At 39.6% G+C, this 16662-nt stretch overlaps 1 protein-coding gene across 1 annotated transcript in view; it reads right to left on the bottom strand.

Moving 5' to 3' along the window:
* Positions 1-1396: 1396 nt before the first annotated feature.
* Positions 1397-16662, bottom strand: part of LOC140240443 (E3 ubiquitin-protein ligase PDZRN3-like) — a 203042-nt gene continuing 187776 nt past the window's right edge. Inside the window, exons 9-10 of the mRNA XM_072320216.1 lie at positions 8205-8315; positions 1397-3136 (exon numbers count right to left, since the gene is read on the bottom strand). Coding sequence (XP_072176317.1) covers positions 1397-3136; positions 8205-8315 — 1851 coding nt within the window. The remainder of the gene's footprint in view (positions 3137-8204; positions 8316-16662) is intronic.

Raw genomic sequence — 16662 nt, 5'->3', positions numbered from 1 at the left:
ACTGGTTTTTATCACTCCTGGAAGTCACATTTTGTTTTGTTGAATACTAGTATTGCATACACTTCATCTCTCTATGTTGGGCAGAACATAGGTGTCAATCAACAAGACATTTCCCTACTTTAATCCCTGTCATTCTTAACTGTACTCACAGCTAAAATGATAGATTTACTTGGGACATTTGGCAATTCCTACTATAAATATTCACCTAAATCTGTGCAAAAAAAGTTCATTTAGCTTTACATGAACACTTAAGCCATTTTATGAGAAAGATGCACACAATATTGACTTAGACTGAAAGTTATGACATGTCACTGTATTCATGTACACAATCTCATCCCAACATGAAGTGTTCACACGTTAATATGTTTTCAAGTTTGTATATCATTTGATAAGATACTTTGTTCTTAATATTTACACAATCTTTAAACATACATTCTATAGTGAAAGTAAGCAATATATAATATGAAATATGTGAATCATTTAAACATATTCAAAGTTAAAATAGATATCTTTAAAGAAGATCGTTTCACAGATGCAACTTGAAGCATGGCAAAAATCATCACTTTGTCACACAAAATAGTGATTGGCCCTTAAAATTGGTAATCTCATTAAAAGATTGCTGTCACACAAAACCCCACAAAATTTTAGGCAACTAATAGAGAGTTAATATCTCATAATAATAACTACGAAGGCTAACACATTGACTGATTCCATTACAACTCCACAAGATACAAAGACGTTTGGCAGAGCGGCCGAATGAAGAGCCCTATGTAATGAGCAGGTATGATTGAAGGAGATAGCCAATCTCTCCTTTGGCACCCTCATAAACATCTTGGCATGATGGACATCAGCTGTCGGGCACAACTTAATGAGCCACGAATGTCGGATGGAATCACCTTGTCAGATAAATTATCTGTCAGTAAGACAGATGGTCAGCATCCCGATTACGACTGACAAATTTAGGGCCATCACCAAGAATTCAATTAACTCTATTCCACAAAGGGAACTCATGTGAACAATGAGACATTTTTCTCCAAACTGTAGCCTGCATAGCTCTGAATAGGTGGAAATAATTTCATTCTGCTCATTACCAGATTTCAGAGTTGCATGAACATCTCTCACTCAATGTCATACTATTTTTTTTTTAATTCACACACATTTGTTTTTAAACTTTGATTCATTTTCAACAAAACTACACTGAGCCATTCAGAAACATTAGGAAATTCTATTCTACGACTGGATTCCAGCTCGACCTAACGCCTCATTTTCATTATTAGCCAAGAAAAAGAAGCTGTGTAATTAATAAAAATTTTTATTCTTGCAAGGAAAGCCTTCAATATGGCTGAGCATCAACCTGTCAAGAGGAAAGGAGAGCAAGATAGTTCAGCTAATGGCATCATACCATGGTTACATTCAGAATGGGACTGAACTCCTTGGCAGTGTCTGGGCTGACCTTGGATCCATGAATCAACATCTCCTGGACTGTGGTAAAGTCATCTAACATCATCTTGCGTCCTTTCTTCTTGAGCAGTTTGCGATGGCTTAGCTCTACAATGTCTGGTTCCCGTTTGCCACCCCCACCTCCCCCACCACTTAGGATCCCATCTTCCTCCAGCTCTTGTAGACACTCCATTCTGGCTTGCATCATGTACTCTCTGCGCAGCCGTTGGTCCCTGGCACGTTCTAAGTGTCGCTTTCGGTCTTCTTTGCTCCAATACCGACCGAGTTTCATCTCGCTGACTGCCTCATCATCTGTCGTCATGCCAGCCCTCTCTTCTTGGATCTTTGATGCTCGCTCCTTGAGGAGGCGATCTCGACTGGATCGCTTTGTTATGTACCGAGTGCCATCACTGCGAATCTTAACCTTCCACTGGCTCTCCAGGTTCTTATGTGTATTGCTCTGATTATTCACCATGTTCTCCTCATTCTGGTTGACAAGGTGGAGGTAGCTGCGATAATGCTTGGCATAACCAGGCACAGACTGCAAGCTTTGGATGCTTCCATACCTGTCGAAGCTCTTTCTCAGCTGTGAATTTTGCTGCTGCATTTTCCAGTTGTGTTTCAAGAGATTAGTCCTTGTGGAATCATGCTGCATTAGGTAAGGGCTCCTCTGGCAGAACTGTGCTCTGAGATGAGGGTTGGTAGCTGGTCTTCTTGGATATGGGGTGGCACCAGGCAGCTGGCCTAAGCCATCCTGCTGCTGGGTTTGTTGATGTTGATGGCTCGCCTCCGATGTGTTTGAAGAGACAGATTTTGCTGGACTGTTCTGCCTATCTTTGCTTGTTCCCTTACTAGAGCCAGAGCTGCTTGTGCTCTTTGACCTGTCCCTGGAACTTGAAGAGGACTTACTCCGACCCCCAGGACTTCCTGGCACGGTCCTGGGTGCTCTGTGTGTCCTCCCTGACCCCGACCCAGACCTGCGATGCTGACGCTCACTGCTTGGTGTACCATTCTCCTTGTTAGCTTCTTCCTTACCATCCAGCGACAGGTCAGCGGGTCGCTGGTGAGACGTGTCTTTCTCGGGCTTGTCCACTTTCTGGCTGCACGTTTTAGTGTCGGAGCCTGTGCACTGGCATGGAATAGTGTCAAGTTGTTCATCCTGTGATTGGTTGGACTGCCACACATCATTCCCATTTATTCTCAACTCTTTCTTGGCCTCCTCCTGGGCATCACAAATGAGGCGATTGCGACACGGTCTGTTTAGTGAGTCTCCACTCTGACTAGTAGTGTCCATGGAATCAGAACCAAGTCTCATCACCTTGGTATCCTTCCCCCTCATGCTCTCGTCGGTATCACTCCTCAAGTGCTTATTGTCACATTTGCTCTCCAGTGCCGCTTGGAACTTTAAGCACTCCTCCATGGATATCTCCTGCCCCATGAATTCATGCTCCGCCGTCGAGTTGGAGGTGAAGCTGTCGTTGCTGTATCTCAGATCCCCGCCGCTCCCTATGCTGGCTGTATCCACTGGAAACTTTTGATGTACACTGGCATCGTCCACAAGGATTTCATGTTCGGAGCTCTCATCATGCCTGGTGCTTTCGTCTGTTGCTCGGCCAACTCCGCTGTCTTTTTCAAGCTGATTGGAAGTGTTGGTTGTCCCTGTGTCAGTTGTTCCATCCTCGTCTGGTCTTCCTTCCTGTAATATCATAAAAGGGAACAGAAAGTACATTTTACCAACAGGTTGTATGGCATGGTGACTTCAACACAGCAAAACTGTGTATTCACTCTTTAGTTTGCACAGTAAGACAATAAACAACTTGTATATTTTGAAGTTTTCCTACGGCAGCACCTTGACACTCAAACTCTTCACAAACAATGAATTCCCTTGATAATCACAAATTACATCTTTAACTCTACAGTGGGTGGAATATGAGACTCAACATAAATTCTCCTAATTTTTGTCATTCCCTTTTCACCACATTCCCAGCACCCTACACTTCACTGCACCATAGCACAAAGTGCAGCAGACATGCTTGTCTCGTATCACCTGTCCCACACAAGAGGTAAAGTCAACACTTGTCGCACAAACTGAAATGTTCATCTCTTCGCTGGTCTACATGCTTTTCCTCCAGCCCTGCATCCCTCCTCGTTCACCTCCACACATATCTCCCTAGGTACGGCTGACGTCACCAGAGAGTCTTGGTGAGCCGGTGTTTGCTGAGGGGTGTCAAACCCAGTGTGTGCATCGCAGGTTCTGACCTGCCATGGTGTTAAGATGCAAATGAACCTCTCTCCTTCACATTTATTAAGGGGGGGGGGGGAAGGGGGAAGACGACGTGTGATAACTGACATGGGGATGCCTGTACCTTCCAATTCTTGCTGTCAATCAGCATAGGAGCTAAAAAAGAGCCTCTTTACAAAACAAAGATTGGAGCGGATATAGGTTAATCACATTCTATCACTACACTATCGAGGCATGTTAATGCAAATTAGTGAGATGAACAATTCTGAACAGTAATTGCAAATCAGGGAAAGCAACCCCAAAATTTTCTTCTCTTTTTCCAAATACTGATAAACATTATTTTGTGTATTTGGAACACAGGCAGGATATGTGTGGGAACTTTCATGTCACAATGGGTACAGATATATTACATGAAGTGCACATGCTTTACATGTAAATTTTCCCTTGTGTATGGGGGAATGGTCACTTCTGCACTTCACTGAAAATTGCTTGCATAACTTCCTAGCTGAAATAAAAAAGCAATTCACCACTTCAGTTTTGGGGATCTACAGAGTACAACCTACTCTAAGCGCAAAATAAGTCATGATAAATCAAGACTTTGACCTCTTTAGGTTATCATGGTACTCCTCTCGAATCCTCTGAACCCCCATCCCTTCCCGTTTTTGGGGCACCAATGATTTATCAGCCCCTGGCATGAGGTCAGTCTCCAATCAAAGTCTGGGTAATGATGACCACCCCCACAGTCAGCTGACTGCACCATCTCTGATATTGTGTTTATTTCCACTCTAACAATTTCAGTAAACAAATTGGAATTCTAGATGCATGAGATTATTAGAGGACTGTGATCCTTTCTCAGAGGCAAGGGAGAACGTTGTCTCATTCCGGGGAAATTTGAAATTCTGGACGGGAAACGAATCACCAAAAAATGCCAAGAAATGTATGAATCAGATAGTGTCCAGGCGAGGGAGTAATTAAATATCTCTTAGTGTCTCATGACTTTTGACCTTGAATTACTATCGTTTCATGTTTACAGTCATGTATTCATACCCCTCCCTCCTTTCTTTTATCACAATTAAACAGTCATAGATGAAACTACAGCTAAAAAATGTCATTTTTCAGCAAAAGTACAGCATACATTGACCGCTGACCTTGACGTATTTTGCCACATATCTAATCAGTGTATCACCACAGTATGCAGAATACCTGGGCAAGATATATCGAAGAAGTTTGGGTTTTTAAAATGGTCAGTCATGGAATGGTAATCCATATGTGCTGTCATTGCTGGATGAGAAGACTCAATTTGTGATGTCATAGTATGGCAATAATATGTAGAAAATATAAAGAGAATTCAACATTTTGTCATTTTTATAGCATAATGAAAGAGCAACTAATGTAAAGAGGGCAGGAGGAAGAATGTCAGTGACCACCATAAATGATAAAATTCTGTGGAATTCTCTTCACATTTTCTTCCTATCATTGTCCTACTGTTACATCACAAAATTGTTCTAGTACTGTAAAACACGATATATTCGCGGCATGAATTTTTCGCGAATTGGAGCCGACAGCCTTTTTTGCGGCATGATATTTTCACAAACTGCCATTGGCATTCAAGGCATATAGCGTAGACAAGGACTTTCGCGTGCATTTTTACTTCGCGAATCTTGGCGCTCGCGAAATTTGCGAAATTAAAATGCACGCGAACATTCCTCGTTTTACAGTATTCTTATCCGGTAATGATGGCACATGGATTTCACATACACTTAAAAAAATTCTTAACTTTTGAACAAATTGTCCAATTTCCCACCAACAATCAATGTGCTCTATATTCTGCATTCCCTGTGACTGAATCCACATGTATATTTCCCTTGAAATGTAAAATTCAAATCCCCCTAAGCCCCCATACAGAACACTGTATTGTAAGCACTACCTCTCAGTTTCTGATGAGTGCCTGATTGGGAGTCCCTACAGTATATATTGGGAACTCAATCATCCTTCCTTCTGTCAATCTTGTAATGAACAATAGAAGAAAAGAAAATATGGCTGTTTCACCATTAGAATTCTCTTGTGATAACAAAATCTGAAGTGTTTCCACAATATACTGGCTGTAAAGAGTGAGTTGTGCTATACACATGAATATAACAAATGTAGTAGAATCATCTTGTGATAATGAAATCTAATGTCATCAATATTTGTGTAATAGGGTTTACCTGTATTTGGACAAACTTTGCAAAAATCACTGATTTAATTTATCTGCGCATAACATTCTGTAGTTAATGCCAGGCGCCAAGGTATGTCTGCCAGAATAGAAAAACTTGCAAATGTTTGCACATGATCATCGTATGAAAAATTAGTGAGACACAGGAGTGTGCAAAGATACATACAGAGAAATAGCGACAACCTTCACAAAGCCTAACATATTTTTCCTCTTCGTGTGCTTTTACTCAAAATTTAGATTTCTAATCATCATACTAAAATTCCATGTAATTTGGGAAGAACACTTTTGAGATAGTTCTGCTTTCCCTCCACTACTGGCCAACTGACATTTGTCATGCACTGTACAGTGATTGAATTGAAACCCTCTTTGTAACTTTACTAGATCATGTTCATAATTCATAACAGTACTGATTTCATATTTCCAGCTGAACAAACAAGACCAAAAACATCATCCATAAAAAACCCAAACAAACAAACAAACAAACAAACAAACAAAACAACCCCACAACAAACAAGCTTTCTATTTCAAGTCCTGGATGGTAAATGTGGACTGACGCTTGAGGTTTCCATGAATCTCTTTTCCTCCCAATTGAAACCAAAGTGCACGCACCACTCAATAAACCAGCTCCTTCTCCTCAATAAAGTATAAGAAGCATAAAAAGAGAAATAGCGCAGGAGTCATCATTGTATCGTGAGGACAAACCTTTGGAGCACAATTTGTTACCTACGTCCTCAAAGCCTGAAGTGCCGCCCCGGATTGCCCATCAATAAGCCCCGCTATCGGATCACAATACCACAGCATCATTGAAATCACACTGCAACATTATACCCTTCTCCATGATCTATAGCCTTTTGGGAACCCTGAATTTTCTGCGCCCATCTCTTGTCTGTTTTCTTCCTTGCCATCATGCTGGATTCTATTTGCAGCACTAAGTGCTTATTGCTGATGGATGTGCTTTCTATCTTCCAACCTTCTATTTCACTCTCATTCTTAAATCTGAATTTCCAGTAATTTGTCCTATTCATGCTATTCACACAAAAACAGTTCTTTTTCTTTCAATTTCCATCTTAGCTGATCTGATGTATTTTTCTCATTTTCGATAGGAACTCAACTATGAAATCCAAAGAACTGTGCTTGTTGCTTTATTCCTATGAAGCACTTATAGATGAAACATCTGCATGTGAGAGTTCTGGTCAAAATTAAAGGACGTGTTCACTTTTACTACATTTATTGAATGAATGCAGAATTATTAGTAGAATACATCAGTGAAAGTTTGAGGAATATCAGATAAGCTGTTCAAAAGTTATGAATTTGTTAGAATTCTGTGCTGTCACTGCTGGATGAGAAGACTACTATAGTTTATGATGTCATATGCATAGAACAATATGAGGAAAATATAAAGAGAATTTCACAAATTTTCATTAAAGAAAAGGACACATTCCCTTGACTTGTTGCTAATATATGTTGAGGGTAATATCATTCCCCCTGCCTTCTGAAAGAGGTAAGTCAAGTGCTATCTTATTTTGTGAGAAGTGAAAAATATGATGAATTTTCTTTATATTTTGTTTTTATTGTTCTACCTATGTGATATCACAAGCTGCAGTAGTCTTCTCACCCAGCGATGGCGGCACTGGAAATTCAAAAACTTGTAACTTTTGAATGGATTGTCCAATTTTCCTCAAACTTTCACTAAGGTGTTCTGTTACTATTGCTGCATTCTCTTAAGTTTGCACATAAAGTTATTGAACTACCCAATCAACTACAATTGATGAAGGCTAGATGACTAGCTTAAGATCAAGATGCTGGTAATTTTTTATATTTGAGGACTATCTTTTTAATTCAATATCTCTGTATGGGAGTAACCTCACACTTCTCAGAGTATGGGAGTAACCTCACATTTCTCAGAGATACAGTGTATTACCAATACAATAATCGACAATGTAAGAAAATTGATTTTTTTTTTTTTTTTTTTTTTGGGTACAGATAAACTTTAAGACATACGAATACACAGCAAATACACTGACTACACTTGGAAGAAGAAGACAACAAAAAGACAGATGCAAAAGTGAAAGAACATGATACTGAGATTTTGATATTATATTTCACACAAACTACAATGCTAGGGAGAGAAATTGTGAGAGAGAAGGGCTACTACAAGGGGAAGAAAATGGAGGAAGAAAGGAGCGTCCCAGGGAGTAATCAAGAATGGTAGAGAAAGAGGAATAGGACAGAGATACCGAGAGTAGAAAGGAATATAACGGTGAAGTGTGGGGAGGGGTAGGAAAAAGAATGAAAATGAGAACTTACAGCATGTAGCAAACAGGCAGTAAATTGCATGGCCTCCTGGTGGGTCTGTTCTAACATATCCATTTGTAGATCGTCCAGGAGTGCATTCCCTTCGTAGAGACAGTCTTCAAACTGAGGAAAAAGAAAAGATAAAAGAATATGTGAGATAAATGCTCTCATCTTGACACATGCATACACACACATATGATACCATTCTTCATGCATTTCATTCATAAATGTTCCTTACATGTGATAGTATTGGTCATTTCAAAACATTTGAAGAGTTTTGTTGCAAAATGGCTAAGCACCATTTTTAAACATTTTAAAATACTGTAAAATGATGAATGTTTGTGTGCATTTTAATTTCATGAGAGCCAAGATTCACAAAACTAAAATGCATGCAAAAGTTCTTGTCCACGCTATTTGCATTGAATGCCCTAGGCAATTCATGAAAATTTATTGCCGAGAAAATGGCAGTTGGCTCCAATTCGCGAAAATTTCATGCTGCGAAAATATCTTGCTTTACAGTCTGTCATCAGATATAAAGCAAAATAAAACCTTTCCAGTGGTATCTCACTTGTAACATAACAAGGAATATTCTTTAAGTTCTATTGTAAAATACCATGCATTTTGTTATTCTATATGTTTTTTAGCAACTTTAATTGCAAATATCTCAGCTTAACAAGAATGGAGTCAGCTCAGTTTGCGATGTAACTCTTCATTAATTGCATCTATGAGATGGCAATGTCCTCCTATGCTTTCATAGTTTCATCCATAAAAACATTTTAAAAAATTCATTGTGAAGCACGATGTCAGAACAAGCAAACATACAGATATCAACATACAGATATCAACACACAGGCTAAATTACTGTCAATACAGCAGCAAGTGATAGAGGTCAGATCTTAGAGAGGTGGAAAGTCAGACATTGGTTATTCGAACCCTCAGGACAGCACCATTTCCATCACAGTGTAATGGCACACACACACAACCAGCCACTTCGATACAAGCCCCTCTCTCTTTTGAATCATCATATCCCAGGCCCTGTAATCATACCATGAAATTAGATATGTAGCATTCCACTGTGAAAGCCAAGCTCGAGGAATTCCTGCCCCAAATACATTTGATTTCACGGCTTATTTCGAGCATTTTCATGCTGTATGCAAAATTTGCAAAGGCAAACTGTGATCTCCATCCTCTGCGGATGCTGAAGTGAGGTTTTCCATGGGACTTTGGGGCATTTGATGTTTTATGTGTGATGTGATATAATACTTGCTGCAGGTTTTTATTGGCTTTAGATGTATCCTGGGGAGGCTTGGCAGAACTTATGTCTTTTTGGACATCGAAAGTGAACCATGGAGTCAAACCACTGATATTCTTTGATGAACAAAAAAAAAAAAAAAATGTGGCAGGGAAGAACTTTAACACGTTAAGGACGAGCCCCGAGTATACTTGGGCAGGTGTCTATGGGAAATGCCTGTTGCAGCAAAATCAGCCGGTCCTCAATGGGTTAACTGAACCATCCTCAGCTTGGACAGCCTTTGGAAGCACACCTTTCACAGTGGCCAGAATATTGTTGCTCAAGTTCTTTTGTCTCATAGTAGGCTAAGCATCTATCAAATATTTATTCCTGCCATGGAAATTGACATCTGAGAAATTATTTCTTTGTTAAATGGAACTAAACACTTTCTAAAATAATACAAACAAACTTTTGAGAAAATCTGGTGACCTGCAACAATATGTGTCAAAGACCATGTAGCTCTCTGCCATTTTGCTGCCATTTTTGATATGCAGGTCTGGAATAATTAAGTTTACAGACAAATTGTTTTAAATGCATTCATTCAAAGAATACAAATATGAAACAAGTCTGGCAAACACAGGTCTTTTATGGCCTTGTTTTAAGTGCAGTTATGAAAAATGTGCAAACCTGGAACTTGATAAGTTACAACTGAGATTTGCAGGTAAAACACAACAAACATTGAAGATAATTTTATCATCATGAAAAATTTTGACCACAAGACTGATTCACATCCTATCTAATAAGAAGTTGTTAAGGAATGAAAAAGAGAGAAAGTTTTGTTCCTCTGGGGTTTAACTGAACACTGCTGTATCAGCAACAGCTAAAATTTTCTGTTGATGTGCATACTGCGTGGCATTTCAGTCCGGATGAGGAAACTATCAAGGGATATTTGATATTCTAAATCAAAGCTAGCAAACTGTTGAAGGTATAGAAAGAAAAATAGCCTTTTGGTGACCACAGGCATCTGTTGTACCAATCTATCTATACATCCATCTACTTATCTATTTTTTGTGTAACACAAACCCTGATATTTTGTCCGAGTACTTTGTGGTAGCTCAATTTCAGAAATCGCAATTTGCTGACTGAGCTGTATGATGTTCAAATGCAGGACAAAAAACAACAACAAATAAAACAATGCTACAAGCACACAAAAATATTGAGAATTATGGTGTGTCTATAAAGACATCTAAGAAAAAACATCACCATGTTCATAGATTGTTTATTATTGAATAGCTTATTACAACACCAACTTCTATGGAAAATAAATGAATCTGGTCTCTCACAGTTTTTTTTTTTTTTTTTTTTTTTTTATAAAGTATAAAATATTTTTAGTCAACACTTATACTTCATAGTCATTTAAATTCACACAGTATCCACAATGTACCTATATATACTTCATGTAGCATACCTGGGAGAGGTATCAAATCCAGTACATAAACAATCCACTAGACTCTTTCTCACTTAGAACATTGTAATAAGATCTACTACATATAACCAGGTATGGACAGCCAGACAGAGAGACAGAGAAAGAGAGACAGACAGTCTTAAAGGGGATGGCTAGTAACTGATCAGTGGGAATTAGTGAGAATGCTGGTTGATGATTGTTCCAATTCTTGTGGGATTCATTTAAGAGTACATAATATATCTCTTGTTGTGTGAAAATTATTTGCTTCAGAACGGTCTCGTATTCAAGTACAGTGTAATGTGCAGTTTAATGCCCCGTCACTGTACAGGCACCCTAACCTGGAAACATTAAACTGCACGTTACTTGAATATGAGACCATTCTGAAGCAAATAATTTTCACAGAACAATAGATATATAATGTACTCTTTAAAATGAATCCAACAAGAATGAAAACAATCATCCCCCAGCATTCCCACTGATTCCCACTGATCAGGTACTAGCCATCCCCTTTAACACATAATGCCTCAGCACCTTTCAGGGTGGATCCAGATGTAAAAGTTTTTGTTGCTTTGCAATAACCTAGCACTAGGGTCACATCTGCTATACCATTGACTAAAGTGATGCACAAGTGAGCACTGTAATAGTCACAATATTGTATCTCTCAATATTCTTCCACTGTGCACTACCATCAAACCTATGCCCCTTTTTGAAAATTAGGAAAATGAAGAATTCCTCTCAGAGGATAAAGGTGTAGACTCATATCAGATAAATCTCAAGATTTTACTCCCTTTATTTGACAAGGAATCAGAATCACTTCTGTCCTTTCGATTTTATGGGCATTGTCTAGTTTGGTTGAAATGACAGTACCCTGAAACACACGGTAGCTTTCTCTTCAAATTGACTCTAGCTCTTGTCACCCATCCTTGGAAGACATTCACATCTGTGATACTGGCTGCCCTCACATTACACATCTCATGTCTCCACTGGTCTTCTGCAAGCCTTGCACCCTATTTACACAGAGCAAAAATTGCATCATTAACAGAGGGTAACCACCACAATTTGTGCTGTGTCTACCCTCCTCCCTTGTCGGTACAAATTGGTCAAAGCAAAATGCACATCAATGTGACAAACAAAGCATGAACATGTGATAAAAATCATGCTAGATCGTACAGCAGGAAAATGGGAGAATGTCTGAAAGTTATGCCAAGTCACTGTAAAAGCACACAAACTGAAAGTGTCGCTCACGAAGCCACTTTGAGACACACATGTTCCATTGCTGAGCCTTATTCATGTAAACAAACATTTTTCTCCTCAAAATCTCCCAGTATGAAGGAACAGAAACAGAAAAGCTTTGGTCTACAGATGCCTAGTTTGCAAAAAGAAAAAAAAAAAAGAAGTAAGTAACTAATGCAGTATTCAACTGAAATCTAATTTGAACACTGGAATTATTACAAGCGGTCATCGCTGAATTCATGTATCCTTGTGAAAATTCCAAACAGGGTGCGATCACGATCACAGTGACGTATGGTGACGCAGGAGCTTGTTTCCATGTAGGAATACGTATCACGCTTGCAAGAAAGATGTTTGTGTGTATCTCAGTGGCACCTCACACCTTACCCAGGGTTTTGGAATGTTATCCCATCTTCGTGAGAGATGATTGTCTGAGAGGACCACCTGAGGAACAGAGGAGGGCTCCAGTATCAACAGGGCTTAGAGGATTCTAGGGAGATCTCTGGTTCTCTATGACACTTCTCTAGTACTTCAATGGCAGTCTCTCTCATCTCACCTCTCTATTATATGTTGTACTTTCTCTCTATATATTCTTGCCATTAGTATTCTCCCTTTAAGTTCATCACTGTTCTAACATGAACATTGGTTCTTCTAAGATGCTTTTCTCCTCCATGACTGGTTCAAACACAACTTTCTTTACCGCTCATTGGTCATTTTCTCCCCTACAAATTTATACTATCTCTACATGTGATATTTTTATTTCATTGTTATAATCTTGATCATTAGCTTCCATGCCTGCTAGAACAAAGAGGTTTTTTCTATACTATTTTTCATCAATTTTTTTACCATTTCAGTGAAAGAGTTTACACCATAAAGGCATGGAGATAGCACATAATATCAAAATGATCAAATAGCACCATACTAATGGTGCTTTCAGACACACTGAGTTATCGTATATTCATACGACGTATGGATATAGTACAACGTTTCAATATGAGAGCATTCAGACACAGCACCCCGTTATACGATAATCGTATAGGAGCATTCAGACCTAGCGCACAAGCTATATTTCTTGAGCAGACGTGGATCTCTTCAATGTGCAGTACGTAATTTACGCAGGCTTTGTGCATAGTGTTTATATTCTGTCTGAGATTCATCCGGCAGTTCGCTAGTTCACGCCAGATCATTATTACGTCACAAACAATCTGTCAGCTGCCTGTTATAAGTCCGCATCGCAGATACGTGAGATCTGCGCGTGCTGCGAATAAGCCCCGCCTACTCATACGACGTATGGATATGAGAGCATTCAGACACAAATATACATCGTATGCATATAGGATAATGATTTGAAACAATGCTCAAACCATCGTTTAGATATACGACGTATATTGATACGACGTTTCAATATAAGAGCATACAGACACATAAAAACGTGCTATATCCATACGTCATAATATCCATACAAGAACTCTCTAGTCTGAAAGGGGGGGGGGGGAAGAAATTCCAAACATGCTACATGATTTTTTTTTTTCTATATCAAGGAATAAAAGCCTCCTGATAGCTGAGAAAGATGTCAAGGAATCAAACAGGACTTCTGAGACAAAGAGCAAACATGACATCACATAAAAAAAAAAAAAAATCTCAAAGGATCATTTATTCCTTGCCTTGCATCACAATCCATCACTCTAACCCTCCTTCAAGTGTGCCAGCACACTGCCGCCTTGGTGCTGGGGCAGAACTGTAATGTGCAATGTGTTATCGATCACTGAGCGACAGTTTTATTGGGGCAGCAGGGACATCGCCAATGCTCACCTCGCGTCTGGCCCATCCACAGGACTGCATACACGTGATTTAGCTAAATTACTCCCCAGGGGGTTATTCATTAATGCCCCCTCTTTCCTAAAAACCGCCAGAAAACAAGCCGGTGTATTTCACCACCTTTAAGTGGCACATTGTTTGCCGGGGAGAGTGTTGAAGACGAGGCTGATTTTTGAAATGCTACATCATGGGCCAAGCACCCTTAGCTTTACTTAACCCGCTAGCTTGAGTCTGGTCTCATTTGGTTAGTGAGATGCACCAATGAAGAAGGGCTTTAGGGAAGTGTGTTTGCTTGGGATGGGGGTATGGATAACCTGGCATCAATCATGTTTCTCTGCATGCTGTAGACTGAGAGACAGCTAGGGCATGCTTCAAGCTCTGTGTTATTTCAATAAAAGTTTGAAGTGATATCTCGCTCTGCCCGCTATAGCTACAGACAGCACAGGAAATGAGTCAGGCTTGACCAACTGCTGACGACAGATTGCCAACTCCCAAGTATCACAGCAGGGAGCTTTCCTCCCAATGCCATTGAGCTGAAGTACCTAAATATGAGTGTTATGACATTACTAGGGTGGAAATCACGGCCGAGAGAGCCTTGGTTAACATCCATCCACCCCCCCCCCCCCCAATCCATCAAGATGATACATCTCTGTACAAAACTTGGAATGAAATCTATCGAAATGTGGCCAGTGGAGTGCAGACAAGGGCATCATAAAAAAATCAATGGTAGAGTGCACATACAAGAAATACCACAGCGGTTGCACTTGACCCTGTTAAATTCCGAAAATCGGAGTGCAGCTTCACACACAAAAAATACACTCTTAAAAATATTGTCCTATTTTACCACTGTGTCCTCCTGTTTTCATTGTAAAATTTATGCACTTTGAATATCTTGCTCTCATGTCCAATAAAAGCGTCGTAATCTGCTTCCCAATAACATGGTGGCAACAGAATGTATGTAAACCATGCAGAGTCTTAAAATGCATCATCCTATTGCTAACTCAATTAACGCATTAATTCAGAGAAATGTTTACTTGACCCTGAGGTTAGCAAATCGATTGATGAGACTCAAGTCACACACAGAAAGACTGTTAGCAGTCTTTCACAGTGAAGATCCATTAAATACCATCACAGCGAGAGTGGCTAAATGCATCCTATCGGCATGTTATGCAACACATTGTCATCTGACGCAGTTGTATTGACATCCTTTCACACCGTTCTTGTTACTGCACACAAAAATCATGTAGAAACCACTCAACCACATGCATAGATGTGTTTGACTTCAGCGTGGATGTGTTTGACTTCGGCATCTATAAATTAGAGTGCATTGGATCAATGTTTGTGTACTCCTGAGTCACGTCTGTAGCTAAAGCTTCCATTTAGGCTGTATCATGCCAGCATCATTTCACTCTTGATCAGTATTCTTAACCTAGGACACTTTCACTGGAAAGCCCACAACTTTTACACACTTAATGTTTTCAGCTTCTAATAATTTATTAAATAGTAGTATAACTACTAATCTACCCCCCCCCCCAAAAAAAAGAAGCACAATCAACAACCTTCTTGAGTAGCATACAGTGAAAACAAAATTACATTAAATGACAATATTGTATCTAAGAGAAGGGGATCCTTTACAAAGCAGTATAATGTGAGAGATACCTTAACTAGTCATCGCTTGGACATACACCAGGAAAATTATTGCAGCTACAAATATCAAGTATTTCTTGGATAATCTTTTTTTAGTTTCAGTAGCTCCAGGGTGGTTGGCCTGGCACCTGACTGAACTCTACGATGGGTTGGGATAGCAACCCCCTCCCCCCCCCCCCCCCAAAAAAAAGTTTGTCATTAGTGGCTCAAGTAAACCAAGTTACCCCAGAGAAAACAGGAAGCAGGGCTAGAACCCTTGGAAATGGGTGGGGCTAAAGGCCTATTCATACAACCACTAATAGATGCAATTATTTGCATGGCATTGTTAATCACAAACACACAAAAAAGATTTGTTTCTTTTCATATGTTACGGCATAGAAATTGTGACTATCAGTGAGATTCAAATCACCATACCTGCACCACGATGAGTGCGACGTTTCCAAAAATCTTTTCGAATAGTCATGATTATTTATATTTCTGTGACTGTTTATCTTGCATTTGGCCTTCCACCCCTGTCTTTCAGGCAACTAATTGTATACTGATTTTCAGCCAGATGACATAAGTATCTTACATTTCTTAAACATGATATATCCATAAAGATTGCAATGATGCAGTAATCATACAAACACACACTTCAGGGAAATATGTGAGGATTTGCATGAACAGTGACAGACTTGGCATTACTTGGAACATGCACCCAGACAACCCCCTGCCAGTACTGTGTGACGAAAATGCTGACAGTGAATGACCCCTTACTAATCTCACACAACAATATCTCACGAGCACGTAACAAGTGGGGATTCTGTTTGATCACATTGTCAAGGATTAGGGCTTGCCAAAGTACTTAGATAAAATCTCACTGTTCGTCTGTGAACAGTCCCACTGGTTTAGATGGAGCTAAACAAATGATCCTAATAAATGATGCCACATTTCGTTTGCTGCCTCCGTGATAAACAAGGCTTTACTTCCATAGAGAATGCCAAGTATGATATTGGCATATAAAACTGTAATGGCTGTCAGGAGCCTAAGTGGTAGCTATGTTGATATGCCTTGAAGGTGTGCTATGGATGCTCTAAATA

This window comes from Diadema setosum, chromosome 2 (genome assembly GCF_964275005.1).
Source record: "Diadema setosum chromosome 2, eeDiaSeto1, whole genome shotgun sequence".
In the NCBI taxonomy this organism is placed as follows: Eukaryota; Metazoa; Echinodermata; class Echinoidea; order Diadematoida; family Diadematidae; genus Diadema; species Diadema setosum.
Note: the sequence above shows the minus strand (reverse complement) of the source record. Positions and strands in the feature narration are given on the sequence as shown.